Below are 16,641 nucleotides of genomic sequence, written 5' to 3'. Positions count from 1 at the left end.
CAAGCAAGAGGACCTCAGTCCAAACCCTTGGAACCCATGTAAAGCCAGGCACAGATGCATGTATGTGATCCCTTTGCTACGACAGCAAAATGGAGACAAGAAAATTCCCATAAGCTTGTGACCTAGTCCACAGCAGTGAACTAGTCTCAACGTGGAAAGTGAGGAACAATATCAGAGACTGTCCTCCAAAAGTCACGAGTGTGTGCCTGTGCTCCAGCACACACACACACACATGTGCGCACATGCATACACAGACACACACACACAACTGAAGAATTGGTACTTGCATTTTTTATAGAAAAAAAAACATGAAATTGAGACTGACCCTGAATCCTCCATTTTAGGGTTATTTGATCATTGAGAGGAACCTGCCATTTTTTTTTTAATATTGACAATGTTATGTCATTTTTTTTGTTGTTTTTTTTGTTATGTCATTTTTATACATGCTAATGTGGAACAATAAATGTCACACACTGCGCCCCCGTGTCTGCGCTCGATGCGCTATTACCCAGTTCTCGAGCTTTGGGAAAGGGAGCTGGAGGTTGAGAATACAGACGCAGAGGCAGACTGACTCGCAGACCTTTTACACTGATACCAAAGCACCAAGAATGCCCCTTATTGCGTTCAGGGGCAGATTATATAGAGATAGCCAGGCCCCAGCTAAACCCACCAGAAACCACTCTCCTGCCATCAGGAACTCCTGAAGGTCTCGTGCTCACAGCAGCTGTAGGCACTCAGATCAGGGGAAAACAAGTTGTTTACAAGAAATTCAGGAACTGGGGGTTCACAGCTCCCAACAAATAAAGGCAAACCCCAAATGTTATCTTAATTATGAAGCAATTGGAATGAATAAATAAACTTATTTGATTAAGTTTCATAACTACAATAAAAAAGCTAGGCAGATATTTACCTATGGAATTGTCTGGTCCTTTTGATTTAGTGTATGACAAAAATGCAGCCAGAAAAAAGACGGACGACAAAAGCTCAGCTCTTCCTACAACACCTGTCACCTAGAAGAAGACAGGGCACTCAAGTTAGTGCAGTGCTTTGAATTTTATTATGTATAATGACAGCTTTAAATCTAAAACTTCAGTTTTTCAAGGGTAGAGCTCTATTTTGTTAATATGTGAGCGCCCTCATGTGGTAAATTTAGGTATCACTCATGAATGAAAATCTAAAAAAATTCTTGTAAAACAAAGTCATTATTTTAACTTGGCAAAAATACTAGTTTTTGTATATTCTTTACCACCTTTCACGTAATTATAACATCTTATGTAATTACAATACAATATAGAGATTAATTCTTTAAAAATCTAAGTTTCCATGCATTATTTTCTTAACATGAGTGTTTTTTAATATGAAGCTATAAATTTACTAATTTGCAAACTAAAGAAATTTCAAAAGTTATTTTAATAAAAAAAACCCACAAAATCAAATCCTGCTTTTTAAAGCAATGAAATTCAATGTACCACTTGAAGCCATTTATCTCTTTGTACATGAATGGAAAAACTCAGCTGAATACCACATGGTTCCATAATAGAGAGAGAGAGAGAGAGAGAGAGAGAGAGAGAGAGAGAGAGAGAGAGAGAGAGAGAGATCCTAAAACCCAAAAACGTTTTTGCTTAAGAAGAAAAGCTTATAAGAAAGCAACTAAATAGAGTATTCTTAGTTCTTCCCTGGGAAGCGTTTTAGAGTGTCAACATAGGCAAGGAAAATTATTTTGGCTATATCTTCATAGGAAAAAGTATGTTCATTTACATTTTTCATTAATAACCTTAAGAGATTATATATGTATATATATAACTGCTGATGATATATATTAATATGTATCTATCCATGTTGGGCGTCCTCTTCCATTGCTCTCTAGTCTCACCTCCTTACAGATCTATCTTATCCCACACCTACAAGCGCTCACGTGTTAAGTGCACTGTGTCTGCCTGGTGCTTGAAGAGGCTGGATGAGGGCGCTACATCTTCTGTAACTGGAATTACTGAAGGTTTAAGCTGCCATGTGGCTGCTAAGAACCAAACCAGCATCTTCTGCAAAGCAGCAATGGCTCTTAAGTACTGAACCATCTTTCCAGTCCTCTGTGTTGCACTGGAGAAACCCAATAAACCCGAAACCCAGGGATCAGCTAGATCAAGCCCCCGGATCCCCTTGACTCTATCTCCACACTGTGAGATTTTAAGAATCTGCTACAACTCTGGGCTTCTCCCATGGGTGCTGATGATACAAATTCAAGTACGCATGCTTGTGATGCAATCACTTCACCTATACATACATTCTTGGACAAACATTACCTTCAAAACTACTTTAAATTGAAAACTTTTATGTAAATCGGTAATAGGGACTTTGTGCACGGGAGAGAGTAAGATTGAACTAAATTGGGAATATTGAAATGCCTGAGATTTCATTAATCATTTTACAGTTTTACTTACTGCTTCTGTATGGATTGGATGCACAGCAAAGAGCAGAGCAGCAATCACACTGCTCCTCTTGTCCAGAAAAAGTTTGCAGACTTTAAGAAATATCACACTAACGACAGCATGAAAAACTGTATTTAGGAGATGATACGACATTGGTTTCAGTTCACTGAGCAGATAATTTAAGCGAAATGTTAGCACTGTTAAGGGCCGATATGACTTGTGACTTCTCTCCTACAAGGACAAACAAACACAGGTTATTAAAATACCTTGGAACTAAGGCTACAGAAAGCAGTCATTGCTTTTATTATGAATACAATGTTCAAAGAGCTCCACAAACAAGAATTTATGCTTATCACCAGGTGATTGACGCATGAAAAGGTTCTTGATTGAAGGAATGGGTACATGTCATGAATGATGACTGAGATCGACTGTGGAGTATGACATATTAAGTTTCAAAACAGTTTGCACCCAAAAGTGACTTGACAAGTACGTAGACAAACACATTCATTATTTATCCTCAAGGTATCAGTTACTTTTACAGATCAGGGAAATGATTCAGCATCAAAAAGCTGTAGTTTATGTCACATAGCTAATGAATAGCAAAACTAAAATTAGAATCCCGTCTATATGATCCAATGATGGAAAGGGTTTAATCCTAAATAAGTTAACACTGACTTTCAAAATAATTTTAAGTAAACACTTTTCTTACTGCAGAGAAATAGGCAACATGTACTTATCTTTAAAAACTGACCTATTTATATTGAATTTACCATGTTAATGGTTAAGTTAATCCGTCATTTCTGTTGCCTGACTCACAGGACAGACCTGCAGCAACACCTGCTGCTCTCCCTGCACGCGTTAAGTCTCATATGGAAATATTTCTAGGAAAGTGAGTCACGGTCCACTGCTAGTGGAACAGATCCTGCTTCTGAGATAAGGAGCTGTAGGACACAGACACGTTCACAGCTGCATTCATTTTTAGGGGAAAATCTTTCTTTCAAACATTTGAAAAGAAATCTGGAAAGTGATTTTCTTAAAGCTCTTTATATTAGCGTTTCCTGTAGCGAATCTTCAAGAGTCCTCAAAGAAAGCAAGGCCTGTGTTGGATATCATTGGCATACTGGTTACTTAGCAATTAAGTATCTACCTAAGTATATTAAGTGATGAGTATTAAACTACATTTGTTTTTTAGAGGTAAGTGAATTACACCTGTAATTTGTTTAATTTTTTATTAAAAATTTAAGAGTGATTATTTACCTCAGACATAGGAGTTCCCCAGAAATCATTCTGAAATAAAGTTTTTAAAGGTGTAGATGGATGCAGATCTTTATTGTCCAATATTGCTGAAACATCGTCAAAAACGAACCCACAGAACAGACTGTTCCAGTAGCAGGCGGCAACCACGCTGATTATTAACGTCACTTCTTTCAAGTTAATATCAGCCATCTTTCCTTCAAGCATCTTTTCCTATAAGCAAAACTAGAAAAACATGCAAGATAAAAGTGAAACAAACAATATCTCCCCCAAATAATTACAATTTTAGTGTTAAATAATATTTAGACTAAAGATTACACATAATGCTTCCAGAGAAAGAGCAGCTTAAATACCATTTGTTTTTAAAGAAGAATTTACTGCCTAACTCCATATTTCTAAGGCAAAATTTTTTTCTTTTACACCACCTAACCTTTAGACCTCTGTCTCTAGTTAACTCAACATTGAAGTCCCATCAGCTGTCACTGGCTGGCTCACTGGGAAGCAGACACACAGTGCATCTTGTGGGAAGCCTACACATCAAGCACAAGCTTTCCAAAACTAATGGAGCTTTTATTTCAAAATTTATGTATTAAAAAATTAATCTAAATCAGAGCTTCTGTAACTTTGTTAAGCTTTGTCTAAGCCTTGCAGAAGTATTTCTTGGGTCCTTTCATTCTGAGTATATACCAGCAATTACCTAACCCTAATATTTCTTACTGTCTTATTTATGTTAGTTGGCCCTTTGGATATATGAGTTTATGACCTGGAGGTAAATCATTTTTCTTTCACCCATTGCACTGAAGGCTTTTAGCTTAGAATTTAAGTGTTAGAGATGATAATCCTTAGCTGAGGAAAAGCAACGTTAAGAGTCACTACTTATGAGTCGGGATGGGACAGAATAGAAAGGGCTCTAACAACAGAAAAATACAGAAAAAAATCCACCACATACCAAAGTGAAAAATTATTTTAAACAAAATCAAATCAAGCTGGCCATTATATGCTCTGGGTAGTGTCACTAGGTCACTGAGTATTATATTATCACTTGTAAAATGCAGAGTACTATTTCCTAAAAACTGTTACTGTCCAAACTCCAAATCTGTCAACAGGGTATATAGGCAGTAAGTGACTTTATGGTATGAAGGTCTTACCAAAGGAGTCACCTAGGTAGCCCCAAGAGGTAGTGCCAATACAACCACAACAATCCTCAGGAGTGAAAACGCCTGAAGGGCAGGATTTCTGCCGAGGACCATAAGTCAGTAAATGACAGCAGCCCCTGCTATTTTGGAAAAGGAAAAAAAAAATTCTTGATTCCTTATGGGTGCTTAAAAACAGCTGCTAACACTTTGGCTTTTATTAGGTGGGATCATTTTGCACTTTGGATTTTCAAATTAGTAAGCGAATAAATTTAATTGAGATTTGGTGCATGTTGCAGTAGTAGCAATAGGTACCAATGTGCTGTTCACAGAGTCAGAAGGTTTGAGAGCTGACATTATCTGCAGGAGTTCTGCCTGTATCAGCAAGAGAATAAGAAATAAAATAAAAATTCCAGTTAGCAATAAAATGGCTAACATGGGCACAGATTTAAAATTGGATGTAAAACTTACAGCATATATTTAAACTACATATGAGATGTACAGTTTGTTAAAGCGTGAAAGTACTTCTGTAATTATGTGCTGTGGGATTTTCCTCTGTATGCTGTGATTACCACTGATAAAAAAAGGAACTGCTTTGGGCTTACAGCAGAACTGTAGGGGAACAGAGCTAGGCAGAGAAAACTAAGCTGAACGCTGGGAGAGAGTCGGGAGAAACCATGGAGGCACTGCAGGAGACAGATGTGCTGAAACTTTGTTGGTAGGCCATAGCTAGACAAGTGAGAAGATCAGTAAGTCACTCAAAGGATTGCTAGAAAGCGATTCCTAAAATGAAGGAGAAGTTTGGTTCCTAGCATCCCTCCAACAGCAATCACAAAACCGATTCTAAAAGTTCTAGAAGTAGGAGTAGATGAATTGGCTAAAGTCTGGTCTTTTCCCCTTCCTAGGCAAAGGCCAGAAATTTCTAGAGTAAAAATACAGGGTTTCCTATACAGGCTACACAGTCACGAGAGAAGGGTCATATTGTAAATGAGGGTTAAATCAGTTTGCTGACATAATTTAGTCAGAGGTCCTCCAGCTCTCTTCTCAAATGGGGCAGACAGTTCATTAAAATTTTACGACACTGGAAACAGAGGATTCTAAAGGCTTGGAAAAATAATACAGGTTTTATACCAGTAATCAAAAAATTTTTTTTCATCAATAGTACAATTTAAAATAAACACTCCACAAAACACAGAGAGGAGCAGTGCTTCAAATTTCTATGAGAAAAGGATTTCCAAAGTAAAGATTTTCATTCAGAAACACAAATTCCTTACATAGAAAAGCAGAATAGGAAAGTTTTAAAGTCACTAAAAGTTTCAGGATGTTTCTCACTTTCAGCCAGCTGGGACAACACTAACTAAATAGTGCGTACTAATAAACAATGGAGAGGGGAATTGGAGCACAGAACTGGGCTGTGGCCATCAAATATCTAAGAGAACAATTCAAGGGCAGAAGGATTCATTTCAGCTCATGGTTTCAGAGGTTCAATGAACGGACACCAGGATAATGTGGATGAGAGAACAGGATGGCAGAGAAGCCTGAGGGAAGTCAGCTGCTAAGCTGAAGGCAGGAAAGACCAGATGAGACAAAGGATGGAGTCAGGGCAAGTCAAAGCCTTCCAATGCACGGAGACCCACATCCTCTGTCACTCACCAACTTTTCCTACTTCTCAAGAGACACGCAATTATGAACAGATTGCTTGTACTATAAAGTCATGATCCAATTGCTCCCAAAGAGCTGCTCCTCTGAACACTACACAAGTATTCGTCACATAGGGTTGTGGGACACTTCACATCATTTCCTAAACAGTATAAAGCAGTAACAAAGGAAATATGCAGAATGACAACCATAGCATGTTAGCAGGTTTCTGAGTGATGATCCCAAGAAGATATACTACCCAGTGCACTTAAACAGTGCAGTGAAGAACTACTGTTACTAAATTGACACACACAGACATACACACAGACATACACACGCACACACACCTGTAAATCAGGAAAGCAATTCCGGTATCTATTATAAGGTAGATTTTTAAAGATATTTAAAGTTGGAAACGTTTCTCATTATAAAGGTCCTGGCTCTGCTAAGACCAATTTACTTGTGATGAAATATATTCTTAGATTAAAGGTTTTAATAACACAAACATATTAATAGAAGATAATGTGGCATGTTGGAAATTGACATGCTAGTTTCAAAATTATAACAGGCGATCTGTACAAATATGCAATACAAAATATTAAGTTAACTAATTTATCTATGAGTTATAACACCATGAGAGTTGCTAGTTTTGAGTTTAACTTACTAGCTTTATGAAAGTTAGTGAAGTTGTCATGCAATACATGGCACTGTGATTAACAAAATACAAGCTGAATAGTACTTTTGGGATTAAAACTGCCTAGTGAGATTTATAGTTCGTGTTAGTATGCCCCAGAATGATCACACAATGATACTGGTTTAATGACACACATTTATGAATACATTCCCATCATTTAATGACATATAATTAGACTGCTAATGTTTGGTTTAAATTAAGCATCTCATTTAAGTACTTATTAAAGTTGAATACATTCAAATTATAAATGCAGTTTTGAATTAAAACTATTTAATCATGGTTTCTCTTTTTATGGGTGCTTTTTATTAATTTTGTAGTCTTCCAAAATCATGTACACAACATTACTCTGACTCCACTCTATCTCCTTTCTTCCTGCTTTCTCCCCACAAAGCCATTTCCCACATTCATGTCTTCATCTTTTAAATGAGAGCAAACAGATTTGTTCAGGCAAAGTGTGAAGGAATGACTAAGAACAGGGAAGGCTCCCAGGAAGACTATCCCTAACTTTTAAATGTTGCTAATTAGAGTTCAGTCTTTTTGAGCTGTCATTTTCAAATGACCTTTCATCATAAAGTAAGATTATTAGGTTCTAGAGATTAAAGAATAAAGAGTATTAAAGTGTTAGTTTAATAAAGCTGGACAGATTCATGGCATCTATAGTTAGGCATGATTTTAAAATTACGGTCCTTTTGAGTTACAGAAGTTCCATTTAGTATTATAATGTTCAGTTCCATTTTAATCATCAAAACTCTAAATTTGATTAACTTTGAGAACTGCTCTCCCCCCAGGGCTTAGGCTCACTGCAAATGGGATATGATCTCACTCCTTCAGGTAGATATGGTACACCTCTCTCTCTCTCTCTCTCTCTCTCTCTCTCTCTCTCTCTCTCTCTCTCTCTCACACACACACACACACACACACACTCACACACTTTGCCATCAATAATTTTAAGGTTGAATAAAGAGACAAGGAGAACAAAAAGCTGCTTACTTGACTACTATGTTCAGATTCAGACTCTTATGGGTGTTTGAGGGTTCTCTGAAGACCAAAACCCCATATAAGGGCAGGGAATGTAGTTCAGTAGTCGAGTGCTTTGTTATCATATACGATGTTTTGTTTGTGTGCATGCATGCGTGCGTGTGTGTTAAACAATCTTACCACGTCACCCAGTCTATTTAACTCAGGACCCCTCTGCTTCAGTTTCCTGTCTGGGATTACGGTTATGTACCATTATGTCTATCTTTGCTGCTACTTAAAAAAAAAAAAAAGTCAGCAAGTAAAGTGAGATCCAGAACAGATGCAGGGCAGTTACAAAGGGGTTAGGGTACAGGCTTTAAAGACTTCCCAAAGTGATGTAACATCAAGGGGAGAATTGGTCCTAGTACGGGTCCTGAGTGCAGTCATGGCTTTGTTCAAGGTTTCCTGCAGGGCAGAGTTGATGAAAAGGAGCTTACATAGTACTCCACACTAGACAAGACCCACGGGGGTATTAGCATATATACACATGCATGCAGCAGAAGCAAATGGAATGTCCAACTTGCTTGCTGACAAAAAAGAGATATCAGCATATATACATATAAAATCCAATGCAGCTACATTATAGATATAAGTTCAATTCCTTCAACTAAATCATATTAAGTTCTTCTTGGGGTAATAATCTAATGATATACCTGGGGGAAAATACAGCCATAGGACAAAGCTAATTCCTTCCCAGTTCTGTTTCTTGGGAAACCAACAACATCGTTGAGACTTTCTCTATAGTCCTCGATTTATTACCACCCTGAAGTCTACAGAACTTCTGTATGCAAAGTCTGTCTTCACACTGAACCATACCTATCCTTCTAGTTGCCCTATGCTAAAGGGAGACAAGTGTCTGCTTGTTATACACGCATTCCTTTACCTGAACACAGAGTTCCTCCTGGAAGAAAAAAAATCTTGAAAAACACCTTTACCATTATAGGGATTTGTTAATAAATTTCTCATGGACATGCACTGTTTTGGAAACTAGAGCGGTAGGTGAACAACAGACGGGTAACGAACTGAAGTCCACTGGGACAGAGCACAGAGGTAACAATTACAGAAAGCAAGGCTTTCTCACAGACTGATTTTGGTTAGATAAAACTGGTCATACAAGCCCAGGTTAGACAGAACACAGGTCCAGGCATGCGCGCCTGCGACAAGGCCATTTAAAAAACTCTCGCATAAAACTCATTCTCGGAAAAAAATCTGAGAAATACAGAAATTCTGACGAAAAACTATCTTAGCCCTTTAAAAATTATACATCAAGCTACAGGATCGGAACTTCAGTTAAATGTCCTGACTCACAGTTAGGTATAGTATATGAAGACCTGGCTCACGAAATCATGTTTTCTGCTCTTGTTTCTAGTACTCTTAGGTCAAGTATTGTTCAAAATACTGTTAGGACTAATTAGACAACGGAATTTAAGAAAGCTTACACTTCAGTTACAATTGTCACTGAGATCTACAACCTTAGCTTCGTCAGTTATTAGTTAACTACTTCTTCCGAAGAGAATAAAATTTATCAAGACTGCCCTTGAAGCTATTACAAATATAAACTAGAAAGAGAGAAATGGGGCAGAAAGACCAACAGAAACAACACAAAATTAGTAAAAGAGTAATAGAAAATAAAGTATGTAATAAAAATCAAGAGAAAAATATCAAGGTTTTGTGATTAAAAACAAATTCTTAATATATTACACCAGTGAAATTGTAATCAATAAATACTGTTTTCTTCCTCTTTTTGTTTTGTTTTTTTTGAGACAGGGCTTCTCAGTAGTTTTGGAGCCTGTCCTGGAACTCGCTCTGTAGACTAGGCTGGCTTCGAACTCACAGAGATCCTCCCGTCTCCGCCTCCAAAGTGCTGAGCCACCACCACCCAGCATAAATACTGTTTCATCTCAGTATTTTTGACAAAATAAACATGAAAAATAATTCATTTTCTTGAGTAAACAAAGCTATAAAATGCAACCAACCATTTCACCAATACTAGTTTCTAGAATGGCTCAGTGATGTGACCAAAGCATGGATGAGAAAACCGTGTTTAACGTTGCCAAGAGGCAACTTCTTAGATGTAGGCAAGTGTTTTGCTGTACCTCTAACAAGAATAATACAAGAAATTGAACAGTATTCTGAAGAAAACAAACATGGTAATCAGCCCTACAAATCTGAATTTCTTTAATAATTGTTTCAAATACCATTTTCTTCTAAGCTATTTCTTGTATTTCTCAACCAAACGGTTTGTACAGAAATTTTTGTCAAAAGTAAATTTTAGCTTTTACAGATTTTTCTCTTAATCTCTCTCTATCTCTGTCTCTCTCTTTCTCGTGTGTGTGTGTGTGTGTGTGTGTGTGTGTGTGTGTGTGTGTAAATGAAACACACTGTTTCAAATAGAAGCCTATGGCTTCCTAAGTTACCTGCTGGTGTACAGTAACTATGGAATGGGCAGAAGTTGCCCGAGGGAGGCGGCAAACACCCGAGAAGGCGCTTTCACCTAAGAGCCCCCCTCCTTGGTACCCGGCAAATGACAGCAGAATGCCTGAACTTGGCGTGGCCCCCCTGTCTCCCTCTTGTAGGGCTCCCTTTCTCCGGCCTTCGCAACTTAATAAGCACTACAGTCCTCAAGCGGCTGCAGGGGGCGGGCGAGCCGAGAGCCGGCCCGCTCTGGATGCTCCGCTCACCCCAGACCGTGAACTCGGGGTGTGTGTGTGTGGGGGGGCAGCTCCACTTCTCCAAAGCATACGGTAGATGCCAGAGAAGCAGAAACTTTTCTGTTCCCACTTCCCTCTCACTGAAGCCACTAACCGGGAGCCCCCAGCACACACCTGGGCGGCGGGAGGAGTCCTCGCCACCTCGGCCAGACCCCGCCGGCCCTGCAGCCCCAAGCTGAAGCGTCCCCAAAGCTCTAGTGTTCCCTGGATCTCCTCCCGGCCGCTGACCCCGACCTCACCTGAGGGCGGGTCCGCGGGGGGAATGGTTCAGGGAAGCCTCCGGGAGAGCGGACCGGAGAGGGACTCGGTGGAAAGCACTGTCATAGTCCGCCACGCCCGCGATCTCGGGGTAGCCGCACCTCTGGCGCCACCGCCGCGCCTCCCGCCTCCCGCTCCTTCCTCAGCCTCTCCAGGGCGGCTGCAAGCTGCCCGCTTTGCACGCCGGGAACTGGCTCCTGGCTCTCCGGGACTTCTAGTCCCAGAGTGAACGGCGGCAAGACCGAACTGCACTCTGGGACATGGAGTCCTCTTCTCCTGACTTTCCCCTCATCTAGAATAAAGGCCTCGGCGGGGAAGTATAACCGTAAAGCTTTTCCCACCGTCGTGAAATGTAGGCGCCCCCCACCCCCGTATCCGGGGCCTAGTTCCGGTCTTTGGCTGGGCGGGGAGTGGTGTCGCCTAGCAGCGGCCGCCGCTTGGGCTCGCTCAGGAGGAAGAGTTTGGCGGGAGCGGGAGTGCGCGAGGACACCTCTTGGAAGAGACGCCCGGGACGCGGCCGAACACGCCGTGGCGGTCTGTGTAGATGAGCGACTGCAGCAGGTTGCAAGGCTGGGTTTGGGTGGGTGGATTCCCCGTGAGCCCGGAGCGGCTTAGTGTCTTTCACAGGTTCCTAATCTCGAGGGACAGTCTGCAGTCTACCAACCCCGTCCTTCTGCCCTCTCCTCCGCAGTGCCTCGGCCTTCTTGATTCAACTTGGTTCCTCACACAACACACCTTCCAGTTCAGTCTTTCTTTGTACCCTTAACCAAAAATCCTCTCGTCCCTTCTCAGAATCGGAGGACGTTTTCAAATTTCAAACATGCTGGGAGTTAGTATTGTCTTTGCTGGTAGGGGACTGTGAAAGAGAGGACTTGGGGGTTAGGACTTCGTTTTAGTAAGGAAGCTAATAATTTTAGCGTGTACATGATCGGATAGGCTGTGCCAAGTGGACTCATTCTCATCGTGGCTGTTTGCCCGTGCTTCTGCTCTCTGTGGTCCAGGAGCCATAGCTCTTTGTCAACAACACCCAGAGGTAGAATGAGAACGTAAGCACTGCTGCAATGCCATTTTCCTTGAAGATGCTAAAATCCACCTGTCTTCTTGTAGGAGCTGAAAGGCGGCGAAAGAATTCAAGATGCCACCCAACATAAACTGGAAAGAGTTAATCAAGGTGGACCCAGATGACCTACCACGCCAAGAAGAGCTGGCAGATAATTTATTGATTTCCTTATCCAAGGTGTTTAACACATAGTTTGTACATAGACAAAAAAACGTGATTAATTGAAATTGCTCTTTGGAATGACTGAACGCCACAATGGGAAGAGTGCTTGTATTTATGGGCAGGGTATGAAATAGTCCATCTTTGTTTGTTTGTTTGTTTCCTTAGGTGGAAGTAAACGAACTAAAAGATGAAGAACAAGAAAATGTGATACATCTATTCAGAATTACTCAGTCTCTAATGAAGGTTGGTATGGAGGAGATATTTTACTAACTGTAGAGGAAATGTGGGAATCGATTCTTATGTAAACTCATCTTTATGGAAATATTTGGAATGCCTATGTCATCCCTCAAAAATAAGTTCTTCAAGTGTATATTTAAAGTGGGTTGTACTATGTATAGCAAATCTAGTTCCTGTTCTAAAAACATTTAAAGAGTGTGTAGGGGAAAAAGTACTTTTTAAAAATAACATAAATATAGCCAAAAGTTGAAGTACAAATGCTAATGGTGAAATGGTAAGAGGATTCTAGATTTTCATAAATAAATACTGAGAAAGAATATGTACTTACTGTTTAAGTTAGGGCAAATGCATGTAGCAAGCTGTAGACAAACAGCTATTGGGTTGGTAGTTTGGGATTTCTTGTCCTGGGTTTTGAGGCTATATTTTCCATTATTAGCAGGTTAGGATTGAATAAAAGTTTTTGAGCCATAATTGATAAATTCAGAAATTTACTTAAGAAAGCAAAATTAGATGTGTTGTATAGTACAGATTGAAGGGGATTGGAGCTGGGAAGCTCCAGTTGTAATGTGGAATTAATAAATAAAATTATATACCAGAATAATAACAATTGGAATGGAAAAAGATAACAAAAACATTTAAAACAGTGGATATAAAATTTAATGGAAAAATCAGAGATGACTCACAATCTTGCCATTCTAGAATTTACAGGTTAAGTATCCAACAAATATGTACTAACGGTCTTTGTGTGCTAGCTTGTTGTACACCAAGCTAGCAAATGAAACTATTTGCATTTTCACTGTTTATAGTACAGTGTAAACAATACAGATTTTCCTCTTTCAATTTTATATTTAGATGAAAGCTCAGGAAGTCGAGCTAGCCTTGGAAGAAGTCGAAAAGGCTGGAGAAGAACAAGCAAAATTCGGTAAATGTCTGAGAAAAAAAAAATGTTGTGTCTCCATTAGTTGTCAGTAGAAAATTTATCATATTCTACAAAATGCATTTTCAACTCATATTGAAAGATGTTGCATCCTTGCACCGTTTCAGGGACTGACCTGACTGATGTGGCAAAGAATGAAGGAAAGACAACACAAAGACACACAGAAAAGTTGGCTTTGGGTGAACTAGGCTCTCTCATGGAGTCTGCAGCACCCCAGAAGCTCAGTGTCTTTATTGTGTACACTTAAAGAAAAGCGGGGTTCTTGTGTGTTGCTGAACATGAAGTCGGGTGATTGCCTACAGATAAAATGGGAGTCAGGGTTTCTGGTATACAATTGAACAAGGAGGCAGATTGAGCTAATCTCAGTAGAAGTAATTGTAGCACGATTAATAAAAACCCAGAGACAGAAATTGGGGTTCAACCTGAAGATCAAAAAAGCAAAACAGCCAGCCACTGGCTTTTACCTCTCCCTTAGTTCTAAATGATGATCCTGCCTCCAGGAATCTCAGGATAAGACTGTCTGAGAGCTGTCTCTTCCTGTCTTATATTCCTCTCTAGTGCTGTGGTTAAAGGTGTGCACCACTATTGTCCAGTTTCTATGGAAAACTAGTGTGGCTACTGGGATTAAAGGTGTGTGTGTGTGTGTCACCACTGCCTGGTCTGTAAGGCTGATCAGTGCGGCTGTTTTACTCTCTGAACTTCAGGCAAGCTTTATTTATTAAAATATAAATGAAATACCATTGCCAGTATTCTCTGTAGGGAAACCATAAACATGATGGGGAAGAAAGCTGTGGTGGACATTTTCTACACACATTCCCAACATTCACACTCAGATGGAGGGAAGGTTCTCCCATCTGCCATGGTTCTCAGGCTTGGGAGTTCCTGACATGGCTTTGCCCATTGACGTAAGATTTCACTTACTCAGGTCAAGACAGTTCTAGAATGCCTGTTCCATGGATTTGGTAATTGTATTAGTTTATAAACATTCACTTAAAATCTGATTGCAGAAAATTTAACCAATTAAAACATTTGTATTTTTCTTTTAATAGAAAATCAATTAAAGACAAAAGTAATGAAACTGGAAAATGAACTGGAGGTACGGCCTTTTGTATTGAGTGTAATTGTTATTAATTGCATCATCTTACGTTATTTCCAGATGTTTCTATTAGTAGGTTGAAAAATACAATGAAAATTTTGTAGTTGAGAGTTGTTCATTGTACAGCGTATGTTTTTGTGATTTGATTTTTAAGAATTAAGCATTGAATAAAGCAAAAACAGTTGGCATCTGAGCTTTCAGTCCCGAAAAGTATATAGAAGGCTTGGTAGTAATTGAGATGGAGCGGTGTGGAAACTCCATACACTGAGATCCTGGAAAGGTCAGAAGGGATGTGGTACAAAAGGATCAGGGAGCATATGCATAGGGAACTTTTCTTGCCTGTGACCTTAGTGCTTAGAGGTTGAGAGATTGGAAAGGGGGTATGCTCAGAGATTAGGAATGTCAGATAGCCTTTGTAGTGCGGTGGAGCAAGGACTGAAGACTGAGGGAGCTGCAGTCAGATTGCAGTTCTAGTCCTCGATCCTTTGACTCAGCTCTGTACTTGGATGGGTTATTTCATATTTCCTGCTGTATTTGGAGCTCCTGGAAAAATGTCAAGCACTTCAAGCACTCTCAGTAAATGTTTCTATAATAAGTGATTTATGAAGTTGAGTTGGCTCTGTATAGTTTCTTACCCAGACAGCAGATAAGGAAGAATGTGGCAATTGAGGAGCTCGGTCGGGAAGTGGTTGAAGTTTTGATAATGAGATCTTAGCTAAATAGGTAGGATGTCAGAATTGGATTTGGGGCAGGGGAAGGTTGGAGACAGGAAAAGGGTAAGTCAAAGACCTTTGTGGTCCCGTTTGTTAACGGGAAAGTAAGAGAATCACTGAGCAAAATGTCCTTTTCCAAGGATATGTTATGGGCATTTGACTGGCAAAATGTAGTAAATCAAGAAACAAGTTATATTTAACTAGTTATTTAAAGTTATTAAATAACTCGTGTGAAAGTATTGTGGGAATGGCTCAGGTTGACTACTTTCTTTTTCCTTTCTTTCTTTGTTTCTTTTTTCTTTGTTTCTAATACACTCTCAGTTGATTTCTGATGGAAGACTGAGCTACCACAGGCTAGCTCCTGAGACTTTGAAGCATGAGTAGGAGATTGGTAGATTGGTGACTTGCTCGTATCATGAGTGTATCAGAGTGGGATAAAGAGCCATCTTGTAAAATCAAATCAAGTGAAGATACAGAGGATGGCAGAAGAATGACATGATTGGTAGCTTGGAGGTGGCAGGATGGATGAAAGCTAGAATAGGGACCTTTTCTTGGTCCTTCAAGAGTGAACAACTCCCTGCTGAGGAAGTTCCAAGGGAAACAGTATCCTAAAAGAACAAAATTCCAGCTTTGTAAGAAAATAAAGAAGGATTTAGTTAGAAACAAAAGCTCAGGATACAATGTGTATTTTGGAAGATGCTTTTGGAGAACACAGTGCAAAACTTCCTGGAGTAGAGAGGACTGAGAAACATTTGATAAGAGGGACCTAGCAGAGATGTGTGGGCAGTGTTGAGTGTGAGGCAGTTCAGGTGATGAATGTTTCAGGCCCCAGTGTGACTGACAGGAACAGGAAGTAAGATGCATTTAAAAGTCAAGAAGCTTTAAAGTGATGCTGTCCCGGCCTTCTTATAGAGTGGTACTAACCAGTCATGGCGCTTTACGTTTGTATTTGTTAAACCTGAAAATCTAAATCTTTGCACTTGCCACAACCCAACTGTACACATGGCTTCTGAACTAGACAAAGATGGGCACCAGAGAGATTTCTGCTACGCTACAAAGTACTGTCTGTTCTAAGTAGTTCTTGTTGTCCGAGAAAGGGCAGCTCAAGGGCACCAAGGTGGTTTCTAAGACTCAGGAGCAGTCTTCATAGTTCCCAGCCCTTAGTCTCTAAGCCTTTGCAATTTAGTCTGAACCTGTGACTTCGTGACTGTAACAGACAGCCTGCAGCCAGTTTTACATGGTTCTTTTGGTGGTTTGGGAAAGTGCATGGATTTTTGACTTAAAATTTAAAGCCTAAATAACTTC

General features: G+C 39.8%; 2 protein-coding genes across 4 annotated transcripts in view; one reads left to right on the top strand and one right to left on the bottom strand.

Annotated features, from left to right (window-relative positions):
* Tmtc3 (transmembrane and tetratricopeptide repeat containing 3) overlaps nucleotides 1-11,271 on the bottom strand; it is a 40,424-nt gene extending 29,153 nt beyond the window's left edge. The window contains exons 1-4 of one of the 2 annotated variants that reach the window (XM_005358118.2): nucleotides 11,113-11,271; nucleotides 3,684-3,905; nucleotides 2,439-2,657; nucleotides 911-1,010 (exon numbers count right to left, since the gene is read on the bottom strand). In XM_005358118.2, coding sequence (XP_005358175.1) covers nucleotides 911-1,010; nucleotides 2,439-2,657; nucleotides 3,684-3,887 — 523 coding nt within the window. In that variant the 5' untranslated portion in view covers nucleotides 3,888-3,905; nucleotides 11,113-11,271. Of the gene's footprint in view, nucleotides 1-910; nucleotides 1,011-2,438; nucleotides 2,658-3,683; nucleotides 3,906-10,987; nucleotides 11,043-11,112 lie in introns of those variants that run through there. The other variant, XM_026784573.1, reaches the window with a different exon arrangement.
* A 265-nt stretch (nucleotides 11,272-11,536) lies between these two features.
* Nucleotides 11,537-16,641, top strand: part of Cep290 (centrosomal protein 290) — a 79,380-nt gene continuing 74,275 nt past the window's right edge. Inside the window, exons 1-5 of one of the 2 annotated variants that reach the window (XM_013350354.2) lie at nucleotides 11,537-11,692; nucleotides 12,239-12,368; nucleotides 12,519-12,596; nucleotides 13,443-13,512; nucleotides 14,577-14,623. In XM_013350354.2, the coding sequence (XP_013205808.1) occupies nucleotides 12,267-12,368; nucleotides 12,519-12,596; nucleotides 13,443-13,512; nucleotides 14,577-14,623 (297 nt within the window). In that variant the 5' untranslated portion in view covers nucleotides 11,537-11,692; nucleotides 12,239-12,266. Of the gene's footprint in view, nucleotides 11,712-12,238; nucleotides 12,369-12,518; nucleotides 12,597-13,442; nucleotides 13,513-14,576; nucleotides 14,624-16,641 lie in introns of both variants that reach the window. The other variant, XM_026784448.1, reaches the window with a different exon arrangement.

This window comes from Microtus ochrogaster, chromosome 24, assembly GCF_000317375.1.
Source record: "Microtus ochrogaster isolate Prairie Vole_2 chromosome 24, MicOch1.0, whole genome shotgun sequence".
Lineage (NCBI taxonomy): Eukaryota > Metazoa > Chordata > Mammalia > Rodentia > Cricetidae > Microtus > Microtus ochrogaster.
This window is presented reverse-complemented; position numbering and strand designations above follow the sequence as displayed.